At 49.1% G+C, this 23,450-nt stretch overlaps 1 protein-coding gene across 2 annotated transcripts; it reads right to left on the bottom strand.

Moving 5' to 3' along the window:
- Positions 1-4,730: 4,730 nt before the first annotated feature.
- mtmr11 (myotubularin related protein 11) lies at positions 4,731-22,658 on the bottom strand. Of its 2 annotated transcripts, none has more exons than XM_037452835.2 (17): positions 22,220-22,658; positions 17,593-17,662; positions 14,076-14,212; positions 13,880-13,949; positions 13,666-13,805; positions 13,235-13,319; positions 12,025-12,172; positions 11,756-11,843; positions 11,271-11,359; positions 10,838-10,965; positions 9,902-9,980; positions 9,573-9,643; positions 8,097-8,269; positions 7,814-7,984; positions 7,370-7,579; positions 6,223-6,540; positions 4,731-5,339 (listed from the first exon to the last, which is right to left on the bottom strand). In XM_037452835.2, the coding sequence occupies exons 1-17, from the start codon at positions 22,274-22,276 to the stop codon at positions 4,881-4,883; spliced, it is 2,493 nt and encodes an 830-aa protein (XP_037308732.2). In that variant the 5' UTR covers positions 22,277-22,658; the 3' UTR covers positions 4,731-4,880. The 2 variants fall into 2 exon arrangements, with proteins under 2 accessions (XP_037308732.2, XP_037308733.2); XM_037452836.2 differs by lacking the exon at positions 22,220-22,658 and adding an exon at positions 17,849-18,084.
- Positions 22,659-23,450: the final 792 nt, after the last annotated feature.

Here is a 23,450-nt window from a genome sequence, read left to right on the forward strand (position 1 = left end):
ACTCTGGTGCTGGAGAGGTCGAAGATCGCTGAGTTAGGAGCATTTTTATCAGTCTTTGCCCCAAAATGGTCGAGTGCTGTAAAAATAAAAAAAGCAAAACTATAAAAGCGATTAGATATTAATGGAGAATGTTTTGGAGGTCGTCAAGGAACACAAAACATGAGTAATATCGCTACGGTGGGCCACCTTAGTAACGTGCAGTGGTTCCTAAAACATGTTAAAAATAACTCTGATCTACTATAATTAACCAACCGTAACGTGACATTTGCACCCGTAGCAAAGAGAACCGGTTTGTAAGGAGACAGGCAGCCTCCAGCCTTCCACATCATCACCTCCCCAAAACCAAAAGAAGCCTCCAGAGGCCAAACTGCAGCTCCACTCTGCATGCGTGCATGTGCGTGCATGAGCGTGCATGAGCGTGCATGTGTGTCTGCAGCTGTCGACTTTGTTTGTCCATCTCTTTACCTGCCTGAACACAAAAGCACGCTCCCACCTGGTCGACACACACTTTCCTCTCCGGACAGGCTCATGTTTACCTCCTCTGCTGCTGTGAAGCCTTGTATCCATTGTTCTAGTCTCTCAGTATTACCCAGGATGCAATACAAGTCAATTATTATTTGCATTCAAATCCTTTACACATTTTATTCCATTACCACATCCTACAAGCAGTAATATTGTGATGTTACAGGTTGTTGGATATAATGTGTTGGCTAATGTGTTAATGATAACAGTCACTTTATAGTATGTTGTTGTTTAATGGTGGAGATTTACTTCTGGTCATTGAGAGGGAAAATGTAAGTGTTTTAAGTGATTGTCGCCATCTGGTGGCTGCTTTAAGTACTTCTCCCAGTAGAAAAAAAGTCCACCTGGACCACTATCAGTACTGAAGTACACTGCTGTGAAGCCTTATTTTGAATATATATTGACCAAGATAATAAAAACACAAGCAAAAAACCTCTAGTCCAATCAGTCTTCATTTACGTTTCTGAAATTATACACATTATAATAATACAAATTAACATCCAGATCACACGTCCACAGGCTTCAAACACAGAGGTCCAATGTCACCGGTACCACGTGTTAATATTTGCGGTACCTTGAGGCCATTACAGCCTCCCTCCCCGTGGTCACGTGTCTCTCTCTCTCTCTCTCTCTCTCTCTCTCTCTCTAAATGATGCTCGAGATTCACCTCAGCTGCGCCTCTCCGCGTTCAGTCTGAGCTGCTGCTGACGAGGAAAAGGAAGAGGAGGAGGAAGAAGAAGAAGAAGAAACCAGCGACTTCGCGACGTACAGGAAGCAGAGCTTTGTTTACCTCCATTCAAACGTCTGCGCACCATGATGATGATGATGATGATGATGGCCCATCCTTCCATTTGAGAAGAGCGCGTTGGAGCAGAGTGGTGCAGGGTCCCTATTTTTTGGGGTGGTGGTTTCTTCGTGGATGTCTTAAAACACCTGCAGAGATTCAGCGGCGTCGCGTTGTGAAAAAGAAGAACCAAGCGGAGATGCCGCGGTGCGGAGGCCGGCTCGATGCGCGCCGCTCCGGGCCATGAGAGGACGCGGCATGGACGTGCTGTGGAGGATCTGTGCGGCGCTCCGATTCGACTGCTGCAAGGACTCGTCGTCGACCAAGTGAGTGCGGATCGATCGGCCGGATGTAACCTGCGATCTCCCCCCCCCCACACACACACACGCACACACCGATAGTCACGTGCGTGTCCGCGGCCGTGTGCCAACCCACCGGTTCGTTTCTCCCGCATCTGCTGGTATCGAATTGTGTAACTAGGACACAATTTTAAGAGCGTATCGATTTGAACCGGAAAATATCCCTAAATGTCCTCCACTCCAGTTGTTATGACAACAGGATTTCCGAGGCATTGTTTGCTCTCGTTTCGTCCGGGTTCGTCTCAACTGAGCAGTTCGTGTTACGAGTTGATGGGATTTTAGAAAACCACGAATCCAGTGAGGATTTCATCAGAAGAAGCCAGATTTCCCTTTTTAAGAGTCCGCCTTATTCGCCCTCACACGGCGTGGAAAGGATCGGCCACCACGGCAGGTGTTTGGTGCGTTAATGAGCAGGAACCGTGCAGGTCCAACAAGGCGCGTGCAGTCTCAATCTCAAGACCAAGGTATAACCAGCTGACACTGACACACACACACACACACACACGCGGAGCCGTTGCAGAGCTCCACCCAAACAGATCACTTCTTGTTTGACCAGTTATTGGTTCCCTGCAACAAATCTGTGCACCAACATCGTGTGTGTGTGTGTGTGTGTGTGTGTGTGTGTGTGTGTGTGTGTGTGCACGCTGGAAAAGCCTGATCCCAGTTTGTCCCCATGACATGCTGTCTCTTGTCTTTTTTTTTAAGCAGGCCTGGTTTTGGGCTGTCAGGCGTCTGGCTTCTATTTTGATAATCAATGAATCATTGTTGCAGTTGCAGTCCTATCCTTGAGTGGCTTTTGGTAAAACACTCGGATGAAGTCCTCCTCTTAGATGTTGTTTTAATGACAACAGAACACTCCCTCAGAGCGACTCGTGAGCTCTTTGACGGTTTTAAAACACAGACGTGTTCATCGTCAGCACAAACAGCCACACACTGACCCCCCTTCTCTTCCCCCCCCCCAGGTCGCCCACCAAGCAGAGCTGCAGCCAGGCCGGCAGCCTGGAGAGCAGCTCCTTGACGGGCTCGGCGTCGCTGGGCCCCGACCTGCCGCACTGCCAGGGCTGCATCACCTACGAGGCCCGTCTGAAGCGCCTCTCCTGCGGACACCTCTACTGCGACGCCTGCCGCGACCAGATCGTCAACCTGGCCTTCGAGGACATCGAGGGGCTGTCCGACTACCCGTGTCCCACCTGCAAGTCCATCCGGCAACTGGGGGGCCTCGGCCCGTCCCCCTCCGGGTGCTCCCACGGCGCCGATGGCCTCCTGCAGCAGGAGCAGGGCACCGGGAGTCGGTGAAGACCCTTTGTGCCGAGGAAGCCACGTGGTGACATGAAGTGTACTTTTGCCGCGTCGTCCGTGGTTACCAGCAGGTGAAACGTGACGCGTGAGACTGAGCATCCGGGAGTTTAAAAAAAAAAAAAAAAAAAGGGCCAAAATGCATCTTGGGGAAAAAACCCGCTTGTCACATTGTGGTTCATTTTTCTTTCCAGAAAAATGTAAAATGTCTGTATGTTTTGAACAGCGTGCAGGTTTGTGCCTACTTCTGTGTAAAAAGCTGAGTCGTATTTCACGCAACATGACGCTGGGAACTGGTGAGACCAAACCAGAGCTTCACCACGCTACCTGTGCAGTATACATTTTGTATTTAAGCATTTTTGCACACCAATGGTCAAAGGTCGTTTTATTCGAGGCGGGCTGGATTTTAAATGACGTGTACAGTGTAATGCTGCTTTTTAAGTGTCACAGGTCATGTGGAAATATTTATTTTGTTAGAAAATAAAGTTAGAGCCGTGTGAGGATTGGGCTTTTATTTCTGCGGAACAAATTACAAACGCGGTTTGTCAGCTGATAACACTTTTTATTTATCGGGATCAAATCATGCGGATACAAAAAATATGTACATCTGGCAAATTCAAGTGGCGCTCGTACCCCATAAATGTAACTGTACAACGATCCAGGCCGACCGGCGCCGCAGAGGATCCGATCAGACTTCAGAGCGCCACAGGAAACGGACGGCCGTGTGATTCGAGCGACGCGTTGGCATCACACCTGGAAAGCTCCGACGTCAATTGACGTGATTCATATTTACCATTTACTCATAATGCGATCAAGCGAGGTACCTTTTGACACGAGGGGGGGGGCAGCATCGGTCACACGTCTGACAATCGTTATTCCCACCTGCCCTGAAAAATAAATAATTATCACGCGTCTCTAGAGACGGCATTTTGTCCGCCGGAGCATCAAGGCTCAGGACCAGCTCGCCCCCCCCCCCCCCCTGAGCTTCGGATGCAGACACTTCCTTGAAGTCCTTGACCCGAATGCTGGCTGCATACTGCGACACGATGCCTCCAACACCGGTACCTTCTCCCAAGTACGGCAGTCTGTATGAAAATAAGGTCCGAGCTCTTCAGTTCCACCACAAGATGTGAGTGAGTGACATCAAAACAATTTGAAGATAATGGTCAAAAATGCTTGGTACTATAACAAAAGATGAAATAATCCGATGAGATTATACAAGTAAAGCCCTGAATTCATAGCAGCCGTGCCACGATGCCTTAAGCCACATCCAGGCCAACAAACCGGGCTGCAAGGAAGGCCTCGCGCTGCTCACAAGCCAGAACAGAGATATGAGCGCAGGACCAAAATAGCTCTCATGCCCTAAATTCCACACTAAGGGACGAGCCGCGGCGCCTGAACTTTAAACCGGTTTCAACACCAATTGTTGACTTCTCGGTTTGAAGCTGACCTCCACTCAAATGAACGCGTTTTTGTCCATATTAGTGTGACATAATGCAAATCTAAAGTGACAAGAGGTCAGATCCGGCGAGGCAGGCGTCTCCGTCTTCTGCCGTGTGTCCCGTCAAAGAAGCACCTCATCACACCATCTACGTCCCGCTTCCGATTAGAAGCTCAAAATGGAAACAACAAGCTTTGTGCCCTTCTGGAGGCGGGACTTATTTTGCTGTCACGCATTGTTTGGACGCTTCAGCACTTAATTCTTTTTGTCTGGATATATTTCACTGATGGAACATTGAAGAGATATTTCTTTGCAAATATACAAAACGGTTGTCACATATTCTTTTTTTTGTTGTAATACAGTAGAGACGAAGTCACTGCCGACCACCTAAATGTTTTTTTGTAGTTTTTCTTTAAATAACCTTACAGTCTATCAAATAGGATTTGAGAGGAAAAACACGCCTGGGTCTCCTGTGAGCTCAGGAAGCCACCGAGGACCCGTTGCTCTTAGGCAGCTTGGCAGCATTGGGTGCTGGGTAATAGCGCTGGTCGGGGCGGGCCTCCGCCGGGGGAGGGGCCCCGAACAGGAACGTGTGCTTGTTTCCGCCGCCATTGTCTCTGTGGCCGTGCCGGGTGGGTGGGGCTGAGGCGGGCGGAGGAGGAGGGCCCCTGGAGGACTGGCGGTTGGCGGAGGTAGGAGGGGGCGCCGATCTGGGCGCCGTCGCGCTCTGGGGCCGCGACCCCGGGAAGAGGAAGGTGCCGTTGTTGGCGTTTTGGTTCAGGTTGGTGTCGGCCCGGCGGGGCTCGGCCGCCTTGGGCGGCGGGGTCGGATCGGCGCCGCTGGACGCCTGCGCGAGCTCGTCCTTGAGCTGCTGCACCTCGCGGGCCAGCCGCTCCACGGGGTGGGGGTGGTTGGCTGAGACGGGGTGGGAGAAGGCCTGAGGAGGGAAGGACACGTGTTGATTTCTCTTAAAAGTACCTTTGACCAGCAGCCTTTCGAACGGCCATCGGGGGGCGACTGCTCTGGTCCTACTGCTCACTTGATTCATTCCCGCAGTAAACATTTGGGGGTTTATTAGTCTAATTTTTTAAAAAGTTTATAACAGTCAAACCATGGTTCCAAAAAAACACCACATGGCTAGTTTTGTTGTTGTGTAACATCAGGATCTGGCCCACAGCTCACAGTGATCAGCACATCGCAGAGACGCATCTCTATAGCAGGACGTCACGATGTCAGAGGATGTGACACAGCAGACAAGTAGAGCCTTCCTGATGCTAAGTGGGCCAAATTTCATTAAAAATAATCACGTGGAGGATGTGGCCCACTTCACCCATCCGCACTCAGACAGTGAACCGTGCGACAGTTTAATCAGACGGCCGGCGATCAATGCTGCAAATCTGCTGCATATCGTTAGATTAATATATTGGGCTTTGAACGCACAATGTTATAATGTAAATACTTAATGTCAAGTAACCCTGATTTTGCTGTATGATATTTCATCAGTACGTAATCAGCCCAACTGACAATTTCCTACAAGCTCACATTCAATGATTTGAATGAATGATCTGGTGAGTTAAAAAATAAATTAAATTAAAACTTAAAGACTGCTGCTATGGAGATGCTTTAAATATCTAACAGGTGGGATAACAGAATATACAGGAGAACACGCTGTTTCTATGCAGATCATTTTGGAATAGTATCATTGTTGAGTTTTAGTCTCTTTAGTGCAGCTTTTATTTGGCATAGACACTAATCCTCCCAGGACTCCTTTCATATTTAATTTGTCATTTCAGACCACCTAGGGGACAATTCCCTCGTACCTGTGCATGCAGCGCCCCCCGGAGGTAGCACTCCTTCCACAGGCCCATGCAGGGCCCCATCAGGAGAGGCAGTAAGGGCTCGTAGGGGTCCGGTGGTCCTTGAGGGGCCGAGGTGGACGCGAGGCCTTTGGGAAGCTCCGCCATGGACCAGGCTTTCAGCAGCCTCTCCAGGCCGGGCACGTTCTCCGAGGACGCCGCCCTGCGGTGGCTCTTCTTGTAGACCCCCGAACCGCCGCCGCGCCAGGGGAGCAGGTTGACGGGGCAGGAGAAGGTCCCCCGAGAGAGGAGGAAGACGGAGCCGGGGGCGGTGTCGGCCGGCTGCAGGGCAGGAGTGGGAGCAAATGGTTTCTCAGAGTCAAACTTGTAAGAAGCATCTGCTTAAGTGGCCAAACAATTTCATTGGACAAAATCCACTCTCAGTCCAAAGCGACCGCCGTGTATGGTGGGTCCTCACCACGTGCCATGGATGAGTTTAGAAATAATTTCAGTGACTTTTACTGAAGAGCCATGCATCTCAGACATGAGCCAATATTTCCATGTGAGCATCAATTTCACCACAAGAGGGGGCAGGGGACCGCTGCAAATACGACTCAGTGGAGTTCACGTCACACAGGTTTCATAGCAGTGAGCTCTGCAGTGTTCAGGCCACGCAGGGAGTCTTCGAGTCGCACACTGGGAGATCTTTCGCCAGCAGGAAGACGAAGTCGTGCTTGTGGATGTTGATGTTTGGACACGTGTTCACGGGACGGCTCGTTTTTTTTACAGGGATGTACTATTTGCGGCCCGCTTCCTCTTTGTGCAGAAACTTTTTGCAAGTGCAACGCAATAGTCAAATTCACCAAAGAACTATGGGGAGGCCTCCACGGTGGAAGCTGCGACTCTTTGAGCTCTCTGATGACATCAGGACCGCAGAGAGCCTCTACATCTTCCGCCGCAAACTCAAGACACACCTCTTTAGACTCTACCTTGACTAAAACACTAACAAATTGTAGCACTTAAATTGTGCTTTTTTGACAAAAATTGGACTTTCATGTTCTCTACAGTTGAAATGCACTTATTGTAAGTCGCTTTGGATAAAAGCGTCAGCCAGATGACATGTAATGCACTGTAATGTAATGAACCTGAAGCCCAAGAAGGAGTTACCCACCCTGTGCGTGTCCGGGTGGGTGTTGAGGTTGCCGTTGAGCAGCGGTTGGAGGGGAGGGATTGGGGGGACGGGTTGGGTGAAGCGGTCCCGTCTGTGCTTGCTGTACTGCAGGGACCAGTCCCACACCGAGGGCAGAGGAGGGTCCGAGGGATCGGAGGAGGAGTCCACGTCTCTCCAGCCATTGACCGGTGTGTAGGACTGCCCGAGGTTCTGGGTAAAGGACAAAATATATTCTCAACTTTTCTTTCCATGCAACCTTGTCCAACAATGTTGTCATGTATTATTCAGGGTAATGGGCATTAAAAAAAAACTGGGTAAATGTCTGCAGCAGATTATATTGTAATGACTTTAAAATGAACAAAATGTCCCTGCTTGTACTTCAATTATATTGATGACACAATGGAGTTTCCAAAACACTCTCAGCCCCTCTCCGGTGTCCAGTACCTGGGAGCGTTTGCATCTCTCTCGCTGGCAGTTGGCCAAGAAGCTGGAGAAGAGTGGCAGGTGGATGCTGTCATGCAGGGCCAACAGGAAGTCCTCCGTCAGCTGGAAGCGGGTGGGATACTGGGACGAGAGCTGCCAAACACAGTGCAGGAAGAGAAGGAAGACGGGGGCCTGCAGGCACGGAGGGAGCAAAGAGCAACGCATCCAGGTCAGTCAACCTCACAGGTGTGTATAAACACACCCACAATATGAAAGACATAGCCAACATGTTCCCTGCGCTCACCTCCTCCTTGTCGTTGTCGCGGTGGTAGTTGATGCGGCTGGAGAAGCGGTGGCCGGCAATCACCCACTCCTTCTGCACCAGGCCCTGGAAGCCATGCTGGGTCCGGCAGTGGGGGTCGCACATCACCTGCACCAGGCTGGACACCACGCAGGCCATGTCGCGGTCGTCCGCCTCTGTAACGCATGACACGAAAGTGAGCACATACAGCAATGTCCGCGAACCTCTGTGCAGGTTCTTGTAATAAAAGAAGATAAAATCCCTGTGGATGTATTAGTGTATGAATGATGAGCAGTACGTAAAGAAAAGGTCGTTTGGACAGCCTTGCAGATTTAAGAAGTGAGGACGATGAATACAAAAAGACCAGAAACCCAGTGCGAGGCGTAAAAACAGGAAGAGGATGAAGAAGCATGCCGAGAGTGAGTCATTTCTGCAGAGGGATATTTATGGCGGATCCAGCCAGCGACAGATCTACTGCTTCAGGGAGACTTGGCCCGTGACACATGAACGTTGTCACAAGGTTAGGACACTTACAGCTGCAGAGCGCCACAGAGAGCTGTGAACATCCTCAGCTGAAGACGACCATTGTTTGAGTGTTTATGAATTCACCACAGGAAGCCAGACGGAATGAGCCGATACCAACCAACATCACACGAAGATTCTACTGCACTTCCTTCACGTCTATATCCATAATGCACCTTAACAAACCCAAAATGGCTCAGTAGCTTCAGCAATGACAAGGGAAGAGGCCAGAACAACAAAAACAGAATCAACCAGTCCGCAATAACTCGAGGAGGAGAAAGCAAACGGGAGCCCCAGCCAGACGCTCCGAGGTCACTCTCACTGGCCGGTAGCTTTCCCCGTCACCTGATCCAACTCACTGCCCGATGGAGATCAGTTGACACCTCCACTCCACAACAAACAACAGCTAGCTATCTTCCTCCGACGGACACACAGTCCCATGGAGGTGACAAGAAGAGATAAGCTATTCCTTTATTAGTCCCACAGACTCCCCTTCGCCCAACAAAAAAAGATAATATATGAAGCCCTTAGGGCGCAGTGCAAGGTGCGGTGTGATGACGAGCCGGTGTCGGTGCCACGCTCCACCTGCCACAAGAGCAGCGTGTTTTTCGGACCGTTTTGTCAAAGTCTGTAGTTTGTTTGAGGCATAGAACGACGTTCACTAGTGCAGTTAAAAGGGAAGACCTTTTGGACCAAAATGTTTTTCATGGGGGTTTCTGGGAGGCCGATGTCATAACTCGCGTATGGATGCCCAATGCAAACGCAGCAGTTGCAGCCCGTGGGCGGCGGCGTGTTCCTCGGCACGCGGCGGGCTTCTGGCGGTGTGCACGTGGGCTCATTGGAGTGGGTCCGGTGCGTAGCTACCGCCGGGCCTAATGTGGCACTAATGAGAGGCGGGCGCCGTGAATTATGAATGGGTTGAATAATCTGAGCCGGGGTCTGGGTCACGTGACTCACCTTGCAGTGCCACAGTCAGGTGACCGCCGCGGAGCAGGCAGGCGACCTCCGAAGCTTTCCTCAGACAGGCCCTGGGGGGACGGGTGCATTAGACCTAAAAATACTAGAACTACCTACCTGGAAGTATATTTCACACTTCTAATGTTACAATCTTAGTCTTCAGTTTCCTTAAAAATTTAATTAATACAGATTATTCTCTTTAGTTTCATTGAAACATAAGTCAATACATTTTTTTAAGATGGTGCATTGAAAGGATCAGTTTAACAGCACCAGTGAACCATAATTATCCGCAGGGTGGGAGGAGCTCACGGCGGTTTGCTATGGATTACCTGGTGTAGTCCAGCCAGTGGGTGCTCTCCAGGGTTGACAGCCATTTGTCATCAGGCACTGAGACGGATGTGGAGATGTCTAGAAGTAAAAAAAAAAAAATGGGACCTCGAATGGGACCATAAATGCAAAATCCACACAATCCCAAACAAATCAGCCTTTAATACAATCCCCGAATTGTCTTTTCATTTTATACCAATATATTAGGAAAAGCCCACTAAGGCGTCCAGATAGTTCAGGACAATCTCTTGAGCTGTGGAGCAAAAACACAAAAAGACAAAACACTGAGCTGACAATTGTGTGAGCCGTTAAATTAGTGTGTGTGTGTGTGTGTGTGCGCGCGCAGGAGAAAAGGTCAGCGTTTCAGTTCCAGGGCCATGAGCTTTGTCATCTCTGTGTTGACTCACAGATGGAATGTGCCGCGTGGGCCTACATGACAACAACAAAAACAAAGGCCACCTGCCAGAAGGCCGCAAGCTGCTGCTGTTGTTGTTGTTGAAGTTGAAGTTCCGTGCCCCAAACAGTGATGTAATTATAGACTTTTTAAATGTACAAAGACTATAGCAATTTTGGCATCAGTGGTTTGGGTGACAAATTGACTCTTTGAATAAATAAGTGACTTAAAAGCAGAAAATGTCATTTTGTACCATCGGTGTCTCCCAATCACAGGATGACCAGGTGAGCCAAGCTTTATTAAAAAGGGAATTCATGACAGCGTCTGGCTGAAAACCTTAAGGTAAGACGCCAAGCTGCCCCAGATTAAAACGACCCATTTTATTATACCTTTAGGTGCATGAACAGTTCGTATTGTTGTGTCAAGGACCCTTCAGACCGGATGCATTACTCAATAAGAGGTTTGTGTGACCAGTGAATTTTTTATTTTTTTCCTTTTGTGGTGTGCGTGGATACACATTTGCGTGTTCGCGTCTCATCCCCACCTCCCAGACAGAGGGCGCGCAGGCGGCTGTGAGACAGCTGGATGTCTGCAGGGGACGGCAGCTCCTCGTCCAGCTCCACCACCACACACAGAGACGACTGGCAGCCAAACAGGATCATCTCCAGGTTCCTGCACAACGCATGCTGCATTTTAGTGTCACGTTAGCTGTAAACGAATGAATGCAGGTTGAGTCTATTCTGACTAAATGCTGTGGTCTTAAGCTTCGACTGTGGCCAGAAGATATTTTAGAAAGGACTATTTCTGCAGGTTTTCTGTATTCATCGAACAACCCTGCATCTCAACCAACTGACTAGTGATTGTATTGCCGTGGGCGGTTCAGTGGCACAGCAGAGTGCGTGTGTGTGTCTCTCTCTCTCTCTCTCTCTCCCAGAGGGTATCTGAAAATACTTCACAAGTCAATTAAACGCACACACCTGATGTCGTCTTTCTCGTGGTAGATGTTGTTCTGGAAGCCGGCCATTCGCAGGAGATCGCTGCCTCGGGGGTGTCGCCAACACCAGCGCTGCAACACACAGTTCCCTCCTCCTCGTTAATAACACGCTCCGCATCGTCACAGCTCCCTAAAGCGCACTCACGGCATCCGTGTTCATCTGGTAATTGGTCTCACTGGAATGTTAATGAGAAGGGAAAATATGTCGCACCCTCTTACGCGAGGAAGATGGGTGTTTCGAGAGTCAGCACTTTCTTCTCAAAGCAAGAAAATGCATCCACAGTCCCCTGAAGCTCCGTATTGAATCAAGTGCAATGGATTCTGTTCAAATCCCTCTTGTGACCGCGCACCTTTCCCTTCGGGGGGGGGAATAGTCCCAGTACAGAAGCCACAAACGCTGGTTCACTGGGTCGTTAACAGACAAATGTTAGACACGCGGGGGGGGGGGACCCCTCTTGGAACACTCACAGGGATGCGTCCTTCATGGAAGTGGGCGAAGCTTTTCTTCAGCTCCGTGTCCAGAAGCTTCTGTGGAACCACGATGGATCTCGGCAGGCTGACAGGAAACAGACAGAGCGACTAGTTGGGGGATGGGCGAGAGGTTTGATATCTCAGAACGCATCGGCTGTGGTTTACGCTTGAATCTGCCACATATCCGACAGACATATGCAACATAATACACCAGATTAAAAGCTTTAAAAGCATGACGGAGACCAAGCCTGTCGGGTTGCTTTTACCTGGTGGACATCTCGAAGCGGTCGTTGACCGAGCTGACCCTCCAGCCCGTGGCCCCGCACCTCTCCAGCTCTTGCTCCCAGTCAGAGGCCGACTCAAACCAGTTCGTGTGGGTGTCTCGCCGACGGTTGCTTAGAAACTGCTTCATTTCTGGTTGGAAGAAGTAAATGCACAAGTCCAGGTACAATGTGTGATGATATTGGGACTTTTTATTTTTCATTTGAAACTTGGATTTAACGCATTTCATGTTAATAACTGACTTTGACGATTACATCAGAAACTCTGATTGGATCTTTGGAAAAACCCAGTGTTAAGAGTTGCGTCCTCGTTGCACTGACCACACACTGCCATACGGGGGGGAAGAGTTCAACTTTAGGTCATCTAGTGACTTAGTCTTAGAAGAGGGGGGGAGGGGGGGGAGAGGGGGATGTGCATTATTTATCCCACTCTGACAGTGTTGTCAGGCTGGCGTGACTTTAACATAGCGTAATGCATTGTACAGAGAGGCTCATATTACTCCATACGGTTGCTTGGTTGCAACTGGGCGTAACCATTTTGCAAAGTGTTTCCTGGTCTGCTGAAACACAGAGTTGGATTCCTTCCCTCCAATAGCACGGCATGAGATTTAATTACTTTGTGGTTTCATCTTTCAAATCACTGTCAAAATCGTCCCATGCAAAACAATTTGAGCCTCGCTTTCAAACTACTGCGGGCATGAATTCAAAGACAGTAACAGACCAGAATGTTTCTAAGATAGGAGGTGAAGCTCCTTTGTTTCCTTCTGCTTTGCACTGAAACTATTATGTGTGCCGCTTAATATTCAATCCAGTCTTAATTTGTAACAGCTAGATTTTTGGGGAACGTTGTCTTCCTGCAGCCGCAGCGTGGAAAATGAAAGTGAGAACGGACTCGATGAAAGACTCACTTTCACACAGCCGTTATTTCTATGACAATTCATCACAGTGTTCACGATATGCGCGGAAGAAAACTCATCCAAACAGACCAACACGTAATGCTGCGGTGCCTAAAAATCATGTCATTTCCTACATGCACAATATAAAGAATATTGAGTCATTATTAATATTGTGAGTCTAGTACAACAATTATGCCCCATACCCCTCTATGTCCACGATGACTCGACATGGCTGCAGGATGACAGGCGTAATGACGTGCATCCCCTGTGAACGAGGCTGAACGCATTGAGCAACTCACCTACACTCCCCAGGGCGGCGTTCTGGAAGGATAAAACTGAGCCCGGTTTAGGAGGCTGGTAGGTCTTGGCGATGGTGTAGGTTATCTGAGGAGGGAGAACACAGCGAGTCCATCAACGCGACAAAGGTCATCAGCTTTCAACGCCAGTGCCCTGCAGAGTCGGATCAACGCTCTATGGTACGGATCAGTCTTTGGGCTCTGACAGTACGACAGTAACCAGAGCCTCGAATCTAAGGCAACACAACAATACACCCCGAAAGATGCCTACACGTGAAAATATCCGCGAACCCTGGTGCACGCATCTCTAGGATAACAATTTGGAATGTTGGAAAACACAAGAACTAATATGATTCATCTTAAAAAAAAGAAACTAACACTGAATAGTTCTCTACTAATAAACTAAATTGATAGACCAAAGGACGAACACACACCTCGATGACTTGTGCGTCAGGGGTGAGGCGGTCAAACAGGAAGCAGATGACCCGCAGGTCCCTGCAGTAAAGCACCAGCTCCTCTGGGGTGAACTTCAGGGAGGAGTTTGGGTTCACCAGCTTGGTCCGGTTTGGGCCCACTGCAACACAAGCGAGCCAATTACATGAAGCACCGTGAGTACATACATGTACATACATGAAGGGATTTACTCACCAACCACAACCTTCTCTATGGATGCCAAAGCCACATCGTGATCTCCTAACAGCACGGGATCTGCATTGTCCTGCAACATGTCATTTAAACTCAAATATAAATGCACCGTAAGAAAACAAACACAGTGTCAAAATGTTCTTAATGGATTTCAGAACGTTGTCCTTTTCATCAAACGCAGCTGCTCAGAAGGACTCACGTCGGGCTTGGGACTGTCCTGCGGGACAAAGGCCACTCTGAAGTGGGTACAGAAGAGGGTCCCAGACACCCAACCCCTTCCTTCCCTGGCAGTCAACTTCTTCCTCACCATGACGGCTCGCTGGAGCACGCACTCGCCTAGTGGGGGGGGGGCGGAATGCACAGGTCACAGGGTAGAACTGACGGGTAATGTCGCATTGTGTGCGGGTCCGATCAAATGACAGAACCCTGTGTGTATCGGGTGGGGGGGGGATCCTCATCAGAGGATACATAAACAGGAAGAGAGCAGAGAAACAAGCGGGGGGGGGGCCGCTGGGATTGGGTGTAACGACTACCTTCAAACAAAAGGGTCAAGATGTGGCTTATTGTGGTCCGCGGGGCACAGAGGAAGAACAACAACACCCGTCAGACTTACACTACACCCACTTCATGCTGGTCCCCTCAAGTCCAAGAACATTTCAGCTGAATGGCTACTCCAACGACGGGAAGTAGTTGCAGAGATAAAATCAGGAGTTACTCTCCAAAGCCTTGGCTTAACAAAGAATGGGTGATGTGAGAAAGTGAGTTTGGTTTAAAGAAAAGGAGAACGAGGGATGATGAATAAGAGAAAATGAGCGTCATCTACTACATAATACTACTTCATAATTTGAGTATGTAAGTATGTTACTAATCTGCTGATGGAGAGAGTGGAGAGGGAGGTTGAAGTAGCATTTGAAATACCAGCACAAAAGCTTCCAAAAACAAACTCCTCACCCAGAGAATTCTTCAGCAAACAAAAACAGATGTGAATAAACACTTTCAAAAAGGGAAAACACACACAAAACAACACACACACTGGTGAGTCTGCACATTTCAAACTGTTTCCAGCAGGAAAAAAAAAAAAGCCTTTGCCAGCTAGAATGTGGGTTTCCACGGCAACAAGAGCCCAGGTTAGCATAGCAAAGAGAAAATGGTCTTTTTGGCCAGGACAAGATGAGCGTTTGGCGAGACACATGAAAAGGAAAACGGTTCCATTCCGGCCAGGAGGAGCATGAAACAGACGAGGAAACACTGCCGGTCCCTCAAAAACTAAAAGAAGAGAAGAGTCTGAGGGAGAAACCAAATTCCTTCGCTGCACATGTGGAAAGAACTAGCTTGGTCCTTTAAAAGTGAACATGGTTATAGAATATTTTTGGGAATACCAAATCTAACAGGAAGCGGACATTTTGACACATGAAACAGTTGTTTGTGCTGTGAGAAAAAGATGAAGGAGGAGCCTTCATTTCCACAACCATCATTTGCCGATTGAACGAGAGGAGGTTAAAGAGGGCGTACTCTGTGATTAAGCTTGTTCCCGTTCAGCCTCCAAACGACGCATGAAAACCCATTTAATGTCTCCTCATGGTAAGACGGAGCCCAAATCGGGGTGGGGGGGGGGGGGAAGGCCACGGAGGCTTCTGGGCCTTTGGTCAAGAAGTTTACGAAGTTTAAATGGAAGGCGTTGTCCTTTAAATCAAAGGAAACATTGGATGTGCTTCCTGGAGAGCAAAGCTCATTTGGGCCTGTTTGAAAATCGCAGAATAACAGACTTTTTTTTTATACTGGTATGATGTAAAATTGACAGTTACAATTGAGTGTGCAGAGTCCAGTATGTGTGCAGTACATTCATTCGCCATTTAAACACAGTGCATAACAAGCATTTTCAGGGATGTGTTAAAAAAAAATCAACGGTTTAAATGGAAGTTTGCTCTTGAATATTTCAGCTGCATCTTTTGATGTTGCGCTCACTGATGGTGGGAGGGGGGGGGGGAGAGACGATACAGCCGAGAGGGATTTGAACCACATGCTCAATACACCAAGTCTCCAAATGGATTGATGGTCAGAAATGCAATCGGCGAGGTAAGAAGCTGATTGACAGCCTTTTAATCCCAGAGTAACACAAGCCTGTGGAGAAAGGGGATTGTGACGTTGCTCTGAAGGGGGTCCTGGACTCTTGGCATTGTGTGTGAATGGACAGTATACAGCCCCCCCCCCCCCCCCCCGCAGCATTGAAAAGGTACATGATCTACCTATGGCTGCCGGAGCTTTCCTGACCCGATCGCCCTCCCGCGGGCCGGCTCGGTTTCTGCGCTCCTGTGTCCCGGTGTCACATGACTGCGCCGCGGAGAGAGTGAGCGCCGCCCGCTAACCTCTGGCAGGACAACTTCTGCGAGCCTATTTCTGATTTAGAGATTCCTGTGTGCGTTTGTTGTCGGGGCTTTCATCAGTCCTCCCTAAAATGACACTGCCGTGCAAACAAAAGCACCGTGTGTGTGTGTGTGTGTCGGTGTTCACGTGAAGAATGTGTTTGCGCAGCGTGGACTGATTATTCTGCAGGGTACGTGCCTGAAAGAGAAAGGGAAGGGGGAGAGAGAGAGAGAGAGAGAGAGAGAGAGAGTCTCCACCGGTGCAAGGTGAGCCCCTTTCCCTCGGTGGGGTTAGCGCTGACTCGCGACTCCTTTGTGTCTCAAAGGGAACTTGTTCTCACAAATTGTCTCCACACACTTACTCCGCAGAAGGTGCACGGAGCCAAAGGGGTCGAGTTCCCTGCCAGAAATCGGAATGGTTTAAGAAAAATTGCCCGATGTAAAATAAAATGTTACATTTACAACAGATTATTACTACAAGTCATTTAAGCTTTTAGATGGAAGAAGAAAGGGACAAGACATAAACATGCTGCCAATACACATTTACTTCTCCCTCTTTCTTAATATAACACTGGTTGCTGTTTCTAAACGGCCAGGAACGGAGGTGGAGAGAGAGAGAGAGAGAGAGAGAGAGCAGAAAGTTAGAGATTAAGAAAGCCAGCAAGGGGAAATGAGAGTTTCACAGTCAAATGTTAAGAACAGGATCTGTGTGTGTGTGTGTGTGTGTGTTGTCAAGTACATGCTGAGTTCTGGAAAGTATTTGAGGAAAACCAAGTGAATGAACATAAGGAAGGGAGCATAGTTTGTATAGAATAAGTGTGTGTGCACCGTTTGTGTATAATTAAGCACGAGTATTTGTGAAAGGCAACGATAAACCCCAGTGGAACGCACACACACACACACACACACACACCTTCTCTTTGAAAAGCTCCAGCAGGGTGCTGCTGACTGAATGAGACTTTCATTCCCGGGAAGAACCCGGGTCTGCAGCAGCGGCGGCTTTCTGCGGCTGCTGCATCACCCGGCGGATTACCACTGGGGTTAAGAGGGCAGACCTGGGCCTCTCTGGGCCCACACGGCTATAGCTTTAGCGAGTTATCTCACGCTCCTCTGTAACGCGTCACAGAGGAGCTTTCACTCACCAGATGTTTTCCCCTCTCCCCGCAGGCAAAAGCACCTGCTCCGACATTCCCGGTCCACGTGTGGCTCCGAGTGCCACACGGACGTTTCACACGTCAGAGACCAGTGACCGCAGCAGCGATAATACAGAGTGTGGATAGTCGCAGCTCGTGAGAGTGAAGTCTTCATCGTTACAGTGCCCTGAAGCACAAGTCCAGCAGGTGGAGTACAAACCTGGTAGGCAGCGTAGGCCGAACACATCCCGACTCCTTACATTCACGCCACTTTGACTCAGCATCCTCTCCTGGAAGAGAAGCAGCAGACATTAGCTGGCTTTAAAAATCGGACAGTCCTAAAGCGACAGCCTTTATATAATGGATGCCCTGCCATGCGAAGCTAAGCTAGGCTAATTGAAATAGAACAGACGCAGGCGAGAGTGTGACGATCTTCTCATCACACACACTCGTGAAATTGTTTATTCGAGACGTACCCAGAACCCACATGACACGCGCGGAGCCCCAGATATATCGTCTCCGGTCTTGTCAGCGAGCTTTAAGCTGCCTCTGGCTGATCTGAATGGTTTCCTTTGAGACCACAAGAAACAAAGCCAGCCCCCACGCCGCTTCCATTTGGTTTTAACGCCTCACGTCGCCTGAATCGGTCGCAGCCGCACAGCTTTCCATAATCCCCCTGCAGCTCACCAGCACATCTGCTTCCCGTTAACGTCGCTGCGAAACCCACCCCTCCCCCCCCCATCCTCCTCCCCCTCCCCCCCCCCCCCTCCAGTGAGGAGCGTGTGGTCAGACAGGTGGGGAAGGAGCGAGTGCAGAAGCAGCGTCGAGGGGACGCCGAGGGGAGCCGTACGTTGCGGAGCCTTCGAAGGGCCGTTTGACGTGACGTGAGAGCAGCAACAATGACTCCTCTCATTGGGCCCCCGCCCACGAGAACCTGAGACGCTAAGCCTTTGCCCCCCACCCGCCCCATCAAAATCACTTAACAAAGAGAACCTTTGCTCTTTAGAGCAAAGTCACTCTCGTTCATGGCGGGTTTATTTCCTTCAGAAGTGACTGCGATGATGTTATTGTGAAGGTTTTAGTTCGTAGTTTTATGAACAATGTAAGCTAGGTTGGTAAAAAAACAAAAAAGAAAAGGGTGGAGAAAAACAAGCCATTTTTATTATACAGCGGGACACAGACACTGCCAGAGCTTTGTTCATTTTTTCCCCATCTGGCCTTAAAATGTTTTCCCTCAGTCACGCACAACAAAACCGTGAATTCCTTCCTCCATTCCGACTGGTTTTGCTCTTCGCTGGAGTCTGGCGTCTCCGATCTGTCCTCTCAAGGTCCCCCTGACTGGCGGACACCAGGTCTCGTGAGTCAAGCGAACTCGCCAGATAACGCCCGCCAGACACAAGGTGAAGTGCCGCCGGTTTGAATACGCACTCCATGCGATAAAGGGCCTCGAGTGGGAGGGGCCTCCTCGGGTTAAAACCAGCGACGGCGCCGCCGGCGCCTTTTTCGTGTGGAACACAGGCGTTCTTCTTCGCTTTGGAGGTTCTCCGCCACAGAGGGGAAGCGGGCCGGACAGAGAGATAAGGACGAACGCGAAGCAACGTCTTGGCGTGACGCTGAAGCTGTCGTTATCTATGAGTCACCCATCAGTCAAAACCACATTTCCAGGACCGGTTTAAGCTGACATCTCACTACTCTCTCTCTCTCTCTCTCTCTGCTCCCTCCATCCTCGGGGACTGCGGCCGAGGCTTATTGCAGTTTCCATTGCTCATGGCTTCTCTTCTGCCACGTCGTGGAGTGAGTGGGCTTGTTCTGCATTCTCCCCTCTCCTCGTGCAACAGGCACAACACACACACAAGGGAGCGGAGCTAACGGGAGTCCTGGAGGAGCTCCCGGAATAATGGTTCAACCTCATTTTGGTGGATTTCTTCCATCGAATTTCTTCCGTGGTCGGTTAACATCTGCAGTACACAACGGAGTCGCTTTACTCTGCCTGTTTATTTGGTCTCTTTTATTAAATATCCCTGTGTATATGTGGCAGTAAAAATGGTCCGAATGGGCAAATCTGGTTGGGATTTATTTTCATTTAAAAAAAAGTGGGTTCCAACAAATGGTGTCTACATGACAGAATTTTCAAATCCAGACCAACCCTGCATTATGAATACTTATTTTTGCACACAGTGGGGACCTCTGATGTTCCACTTCTCTCACTGTGACATGCTTCGATGCTTTAAGACTCGTGAAACAAACTTAAGCTTTGAGCCACTGCTCCTCCAAGTGTGTTATGCTTTTTTCCATCTCCTCACATGGACAGGGACAGTCGTGTGGCATGGGAAACTTGGGATGATGTAGCTTTGCTAAAGGCGGCCCACTTTGAAGCATTTCCTCCTCAGAACAACACGAGGTCTCTTTCTTGTCTACGGACACAAAACGTCACCATCTTTCCTCTAGAAGCAGACCTGCAGTAATAGAATCTACAAGACTGAAAGAGCACCTGGTAAAAATGGTGGAACGGACTACGCACAGTGAGCATTGTGTAGTACACAACTGCGTACCTGTAAAAGCTGCATTGTGTCCTCTGGAGGAAAGAAATACCAGAACAGACAAACCGATTCTGACGTACGGGCTGAAATATAAATCAATGTTTCATGAATCGGGAATTCAGAGGGTTAATATTTTATGAGCGAATATCTGCATCACGCCTCAGTGAATATCCAGCTTTTAAGCCATTTCTCTTGCAATTAGCACATATCCTGAAATGAGGCTATATTTACAGCTGCGTCTGCCTTCTTACGCGCTCTTTATCTTAACGACTTTAGTCTAGACGGATAAGAACTGGCTTCATTAGTAGCAGCAGCAGTTAGTCTTCTCATAACAGAACTCTTAACGAATCTCAACACTTCACTTAAACATGCGTTTGTGCCCTTGATTGTAAGGTCAGTAAGGGCCGGTTCAGAGGTCACATGAAGAGGAGGATAGCGCAAGAGCATTCAACCCGTGTGATGCTGTCCAATGGGGCCTTAATGCTAACAATCCCCAGCACGCTCACAATGACGATGCTAACCTAGTGTTGCCTAGCAGCATAACGTGGATTGTGATCGTCGCTTAGACATTTTAATCCAAACCACACATGTCGAACCTCATGGCCGGCAGAGTAGATTAAAAATTAGATTAAAAAGTCCAGGGATCACCAAAGTCACATGGATTCATCCCGTCGTGATGTTGCCCTGCTTCCATCCGCCTGCATCCACTAATAACGCGTCGTTCTTATCAGGCCACCGCCTCCTCTTCCCCCCGTTTGCTCTCCGACGGCTCAGTTCCCATTGAGTTCGATCATCAGAGCCGTTGCGCACGCTCGAAACAGACAAAGGACCTGGCCTTTCAGCCTCTTTGGGTAAGTGAACAGAGCACCTGGTTAATTATCCTTCCTGACGTCAGATCAATACAGCCCTCTGAAGGCACCATGAATCTGCTCGGGGAGCCTATTGTGGTGCCGTGTCAGGGCCTCGCAGTCAATGCGACGCCCGGGTCCCGTGGGAGCTGGTGTGGGCCGTCACAGGATCAGAGTCCCCGTATCGGGCTCTGATCTTCGGCCGGCTCTGAATAGGACTTACATGAGCCCTCCTCTGGTATTTTTTTTTCTGTTTGCTTCTGTGGAGCTTTGTGCCGTGCGCCATTTGTGCTGACTGCTTCAAAGCTGGCTGGGAGATGCAAGGGGGACGCAGGCCTCGGCTTCCTTGTGTGGCACGCACTGCTCTAGCTGTTACTTGGATTTTTAGTGGAAACAAATCCTAAATTGATTAGTCACAAATGTAAGCCACTGAATGAATATGAACTGATTTGGCTGCAGGGCAAACGTGACTCGGGGGACTGAGGAGAAGAAGAAGACGCCGGGGTCCGAGCGAAACGCCAAAAGCCGCCTTTGGACGCGCTTTCCCACATGCTGGTGGAAGTGAAAACGCACAGGAGTGTGTGGGGGCGGCCTGTGTGCGCACGATCTACGCAGCCTGCTGCCACATTACCATGTTCTCGTACACTCGGGATGCACACGCGAGATTCCTGCTCGTCTCATTCGGAGGTAATAGAATTCGAAAAAACGCCTCCACCTCCCCCCCGCTGTCTCCATGGCGACAGCCAGATGTTGTGGCGGGCACATAAACCACCCCCTCTCCTCTCTCAACATGCAAGCCTCGCCTGAAGGCCGGAGGAAGAGAGGCATCTGTTACCGCTTTCCCCAAAGGCCGCTGAAAATAACCACAGACAAAAAGAAAAGAAAAAAATAACGCTACCGGGGCGGTAGCTTACCCATCACATAAAATGCAAGGGATTAAACTGTAATCACTGCAGAGGAGATGCAGAACATTCAATGTGAAGACCCCCGCCCCCGCCCCCCCACCACCACACCCCTCCTCTTGTATCGAGAAGTGATTTAGCCACCACTTCATTGATCTTTAATAGTGCAGCTGCCTCTGGCTGCTTGACTTATGTACCCTGACAGTAATTATGCATCTAGGGGGGCGGCAGCATCCCTTTGGACCCTGAAATCAAGGAGACCAAATGAACGAATGGGGTCACGGAGGACGGGGGGGGGGGGGGGTACCCGAACTACCTGGATGTGGACCAAGCTGCACCAAGGCAAAATGTCAGAGAAACCAAACGTCATAAATCAACTGAAGAGTGACAGCATGACCTGTTCACGTGACTATTTTACATTGTAAACGCTTACAAACGGACATATGATGAGAGACATAAACAAGAAGCCCGGGTTTGAACGCCTCTGTCGGTGTTTGGACGTTAAAACGCTTCCGTCGGTTACCGTGAACGTGAGCTAACGTACCCGGGGAGCTTACCTTGATGTCCGGGAGCATTTGTCTCACTTTGAACGTGGTTTTAGATCCCGTCAACATTTTTGGACGAAGATTCAACTCGACTTGAAACGAAACAAATTCGGTGGACCAATAAAACAAATTTTTTTGTTTAAAAAGTGTGATATAATGAGCTAACTCAGCTAACGGTCGGAGGGAGGAGAAAGGGTCCGGAGTCCCCGGTAACGGTTTGCCTGTCTCACCGGGCCGCTGCTTCCGAGGTGCTCGACGTGGACCGGCGAGCTGTCGGGGCTTTTTCTCATCGCTCCGAGAGACAAACGCCGCGCAGAAGAGTCACCGCCGGGGCGCCCGGTGCCCCGTTACTAACCGGGGGAAGTGAGCTCCTCGGCGAGGAGACGTGTTCACCGTTAACCGCGGGTTTTTCCCACCCGTTCGGGGTGTTTGTTTATCGGCTCGCGGTAGTGAAACACACTGGGGAGGGGGGGGGGGATGAAGAGGTTGGGGGGGGGGGAAGCCAAGTGCAGCGGCGGAGCTTCTTAAAGGGCCAGTGCATCTGACACATAAACAGGGAATAGAGACGCCATCTGGACCGCAGAGTCCAAAAGGTGAGCGGTTTTCCCCGCTTTCAGTGAAGCCCCTGAACTCACCACGACGGAACTTTAACACTGCACGAAATATCTGTTAGTGAAGTGATAATACTAGTAAAAGTCCCGCATTAAAACAAGTTAAAGTACATAAGCAACATGCACCTTTATTAAAAATAACACTGTATGGATACGGATTTCTCTTCCATGTAAGTTATTTTCTTTAATTCTTCACTTTTTCACCTGCACTTCCGCTGCTGCAACACCCGCATTGACTCTCTCAATAAAGGCTTATCTTATATTAATGTATTATTAATAATAATCCATTAAGATGGTAATTAGCATCTTTTCTTTCCTGCAGATCTCGCTGGTGATTGTATATGCTATTCAACTCTGGGTAGTTTAATCTATAACAACATCCTCATTATATAAGTATGCACATATCACTATAGAAGTCCAATGTGTCCCTCTGAAAAGTGGTAAATTAGAAGGATGAATTAGGAACATTAAGTACCTCAACAATGTTTAGTTTTTTTCATACTGCTTTTCATATATTAGTTTGTTACATACAGTGGTTCTTGTATGAATTTGCCTTTTTCGTCTCAAATGGTATTCAAAGGCTTTGCATTCAGGCAACTTGCTGTTGAGGGTTCAAATTGAAAGCTGTTGCT

Source organism: Pungitius pungitius, chromosome 11 (genome assembly GCF_949316345.1).
Source record: "Pungitius pungitius chromosome 11, fPunPun2.1, whole genome shotgun sequence".
NCBI lineage: Eukaryota > Metazoa > Chordata > Actinopteri > Perciformes > Gasterosteidae > Pungitius > Pungitius pungitius.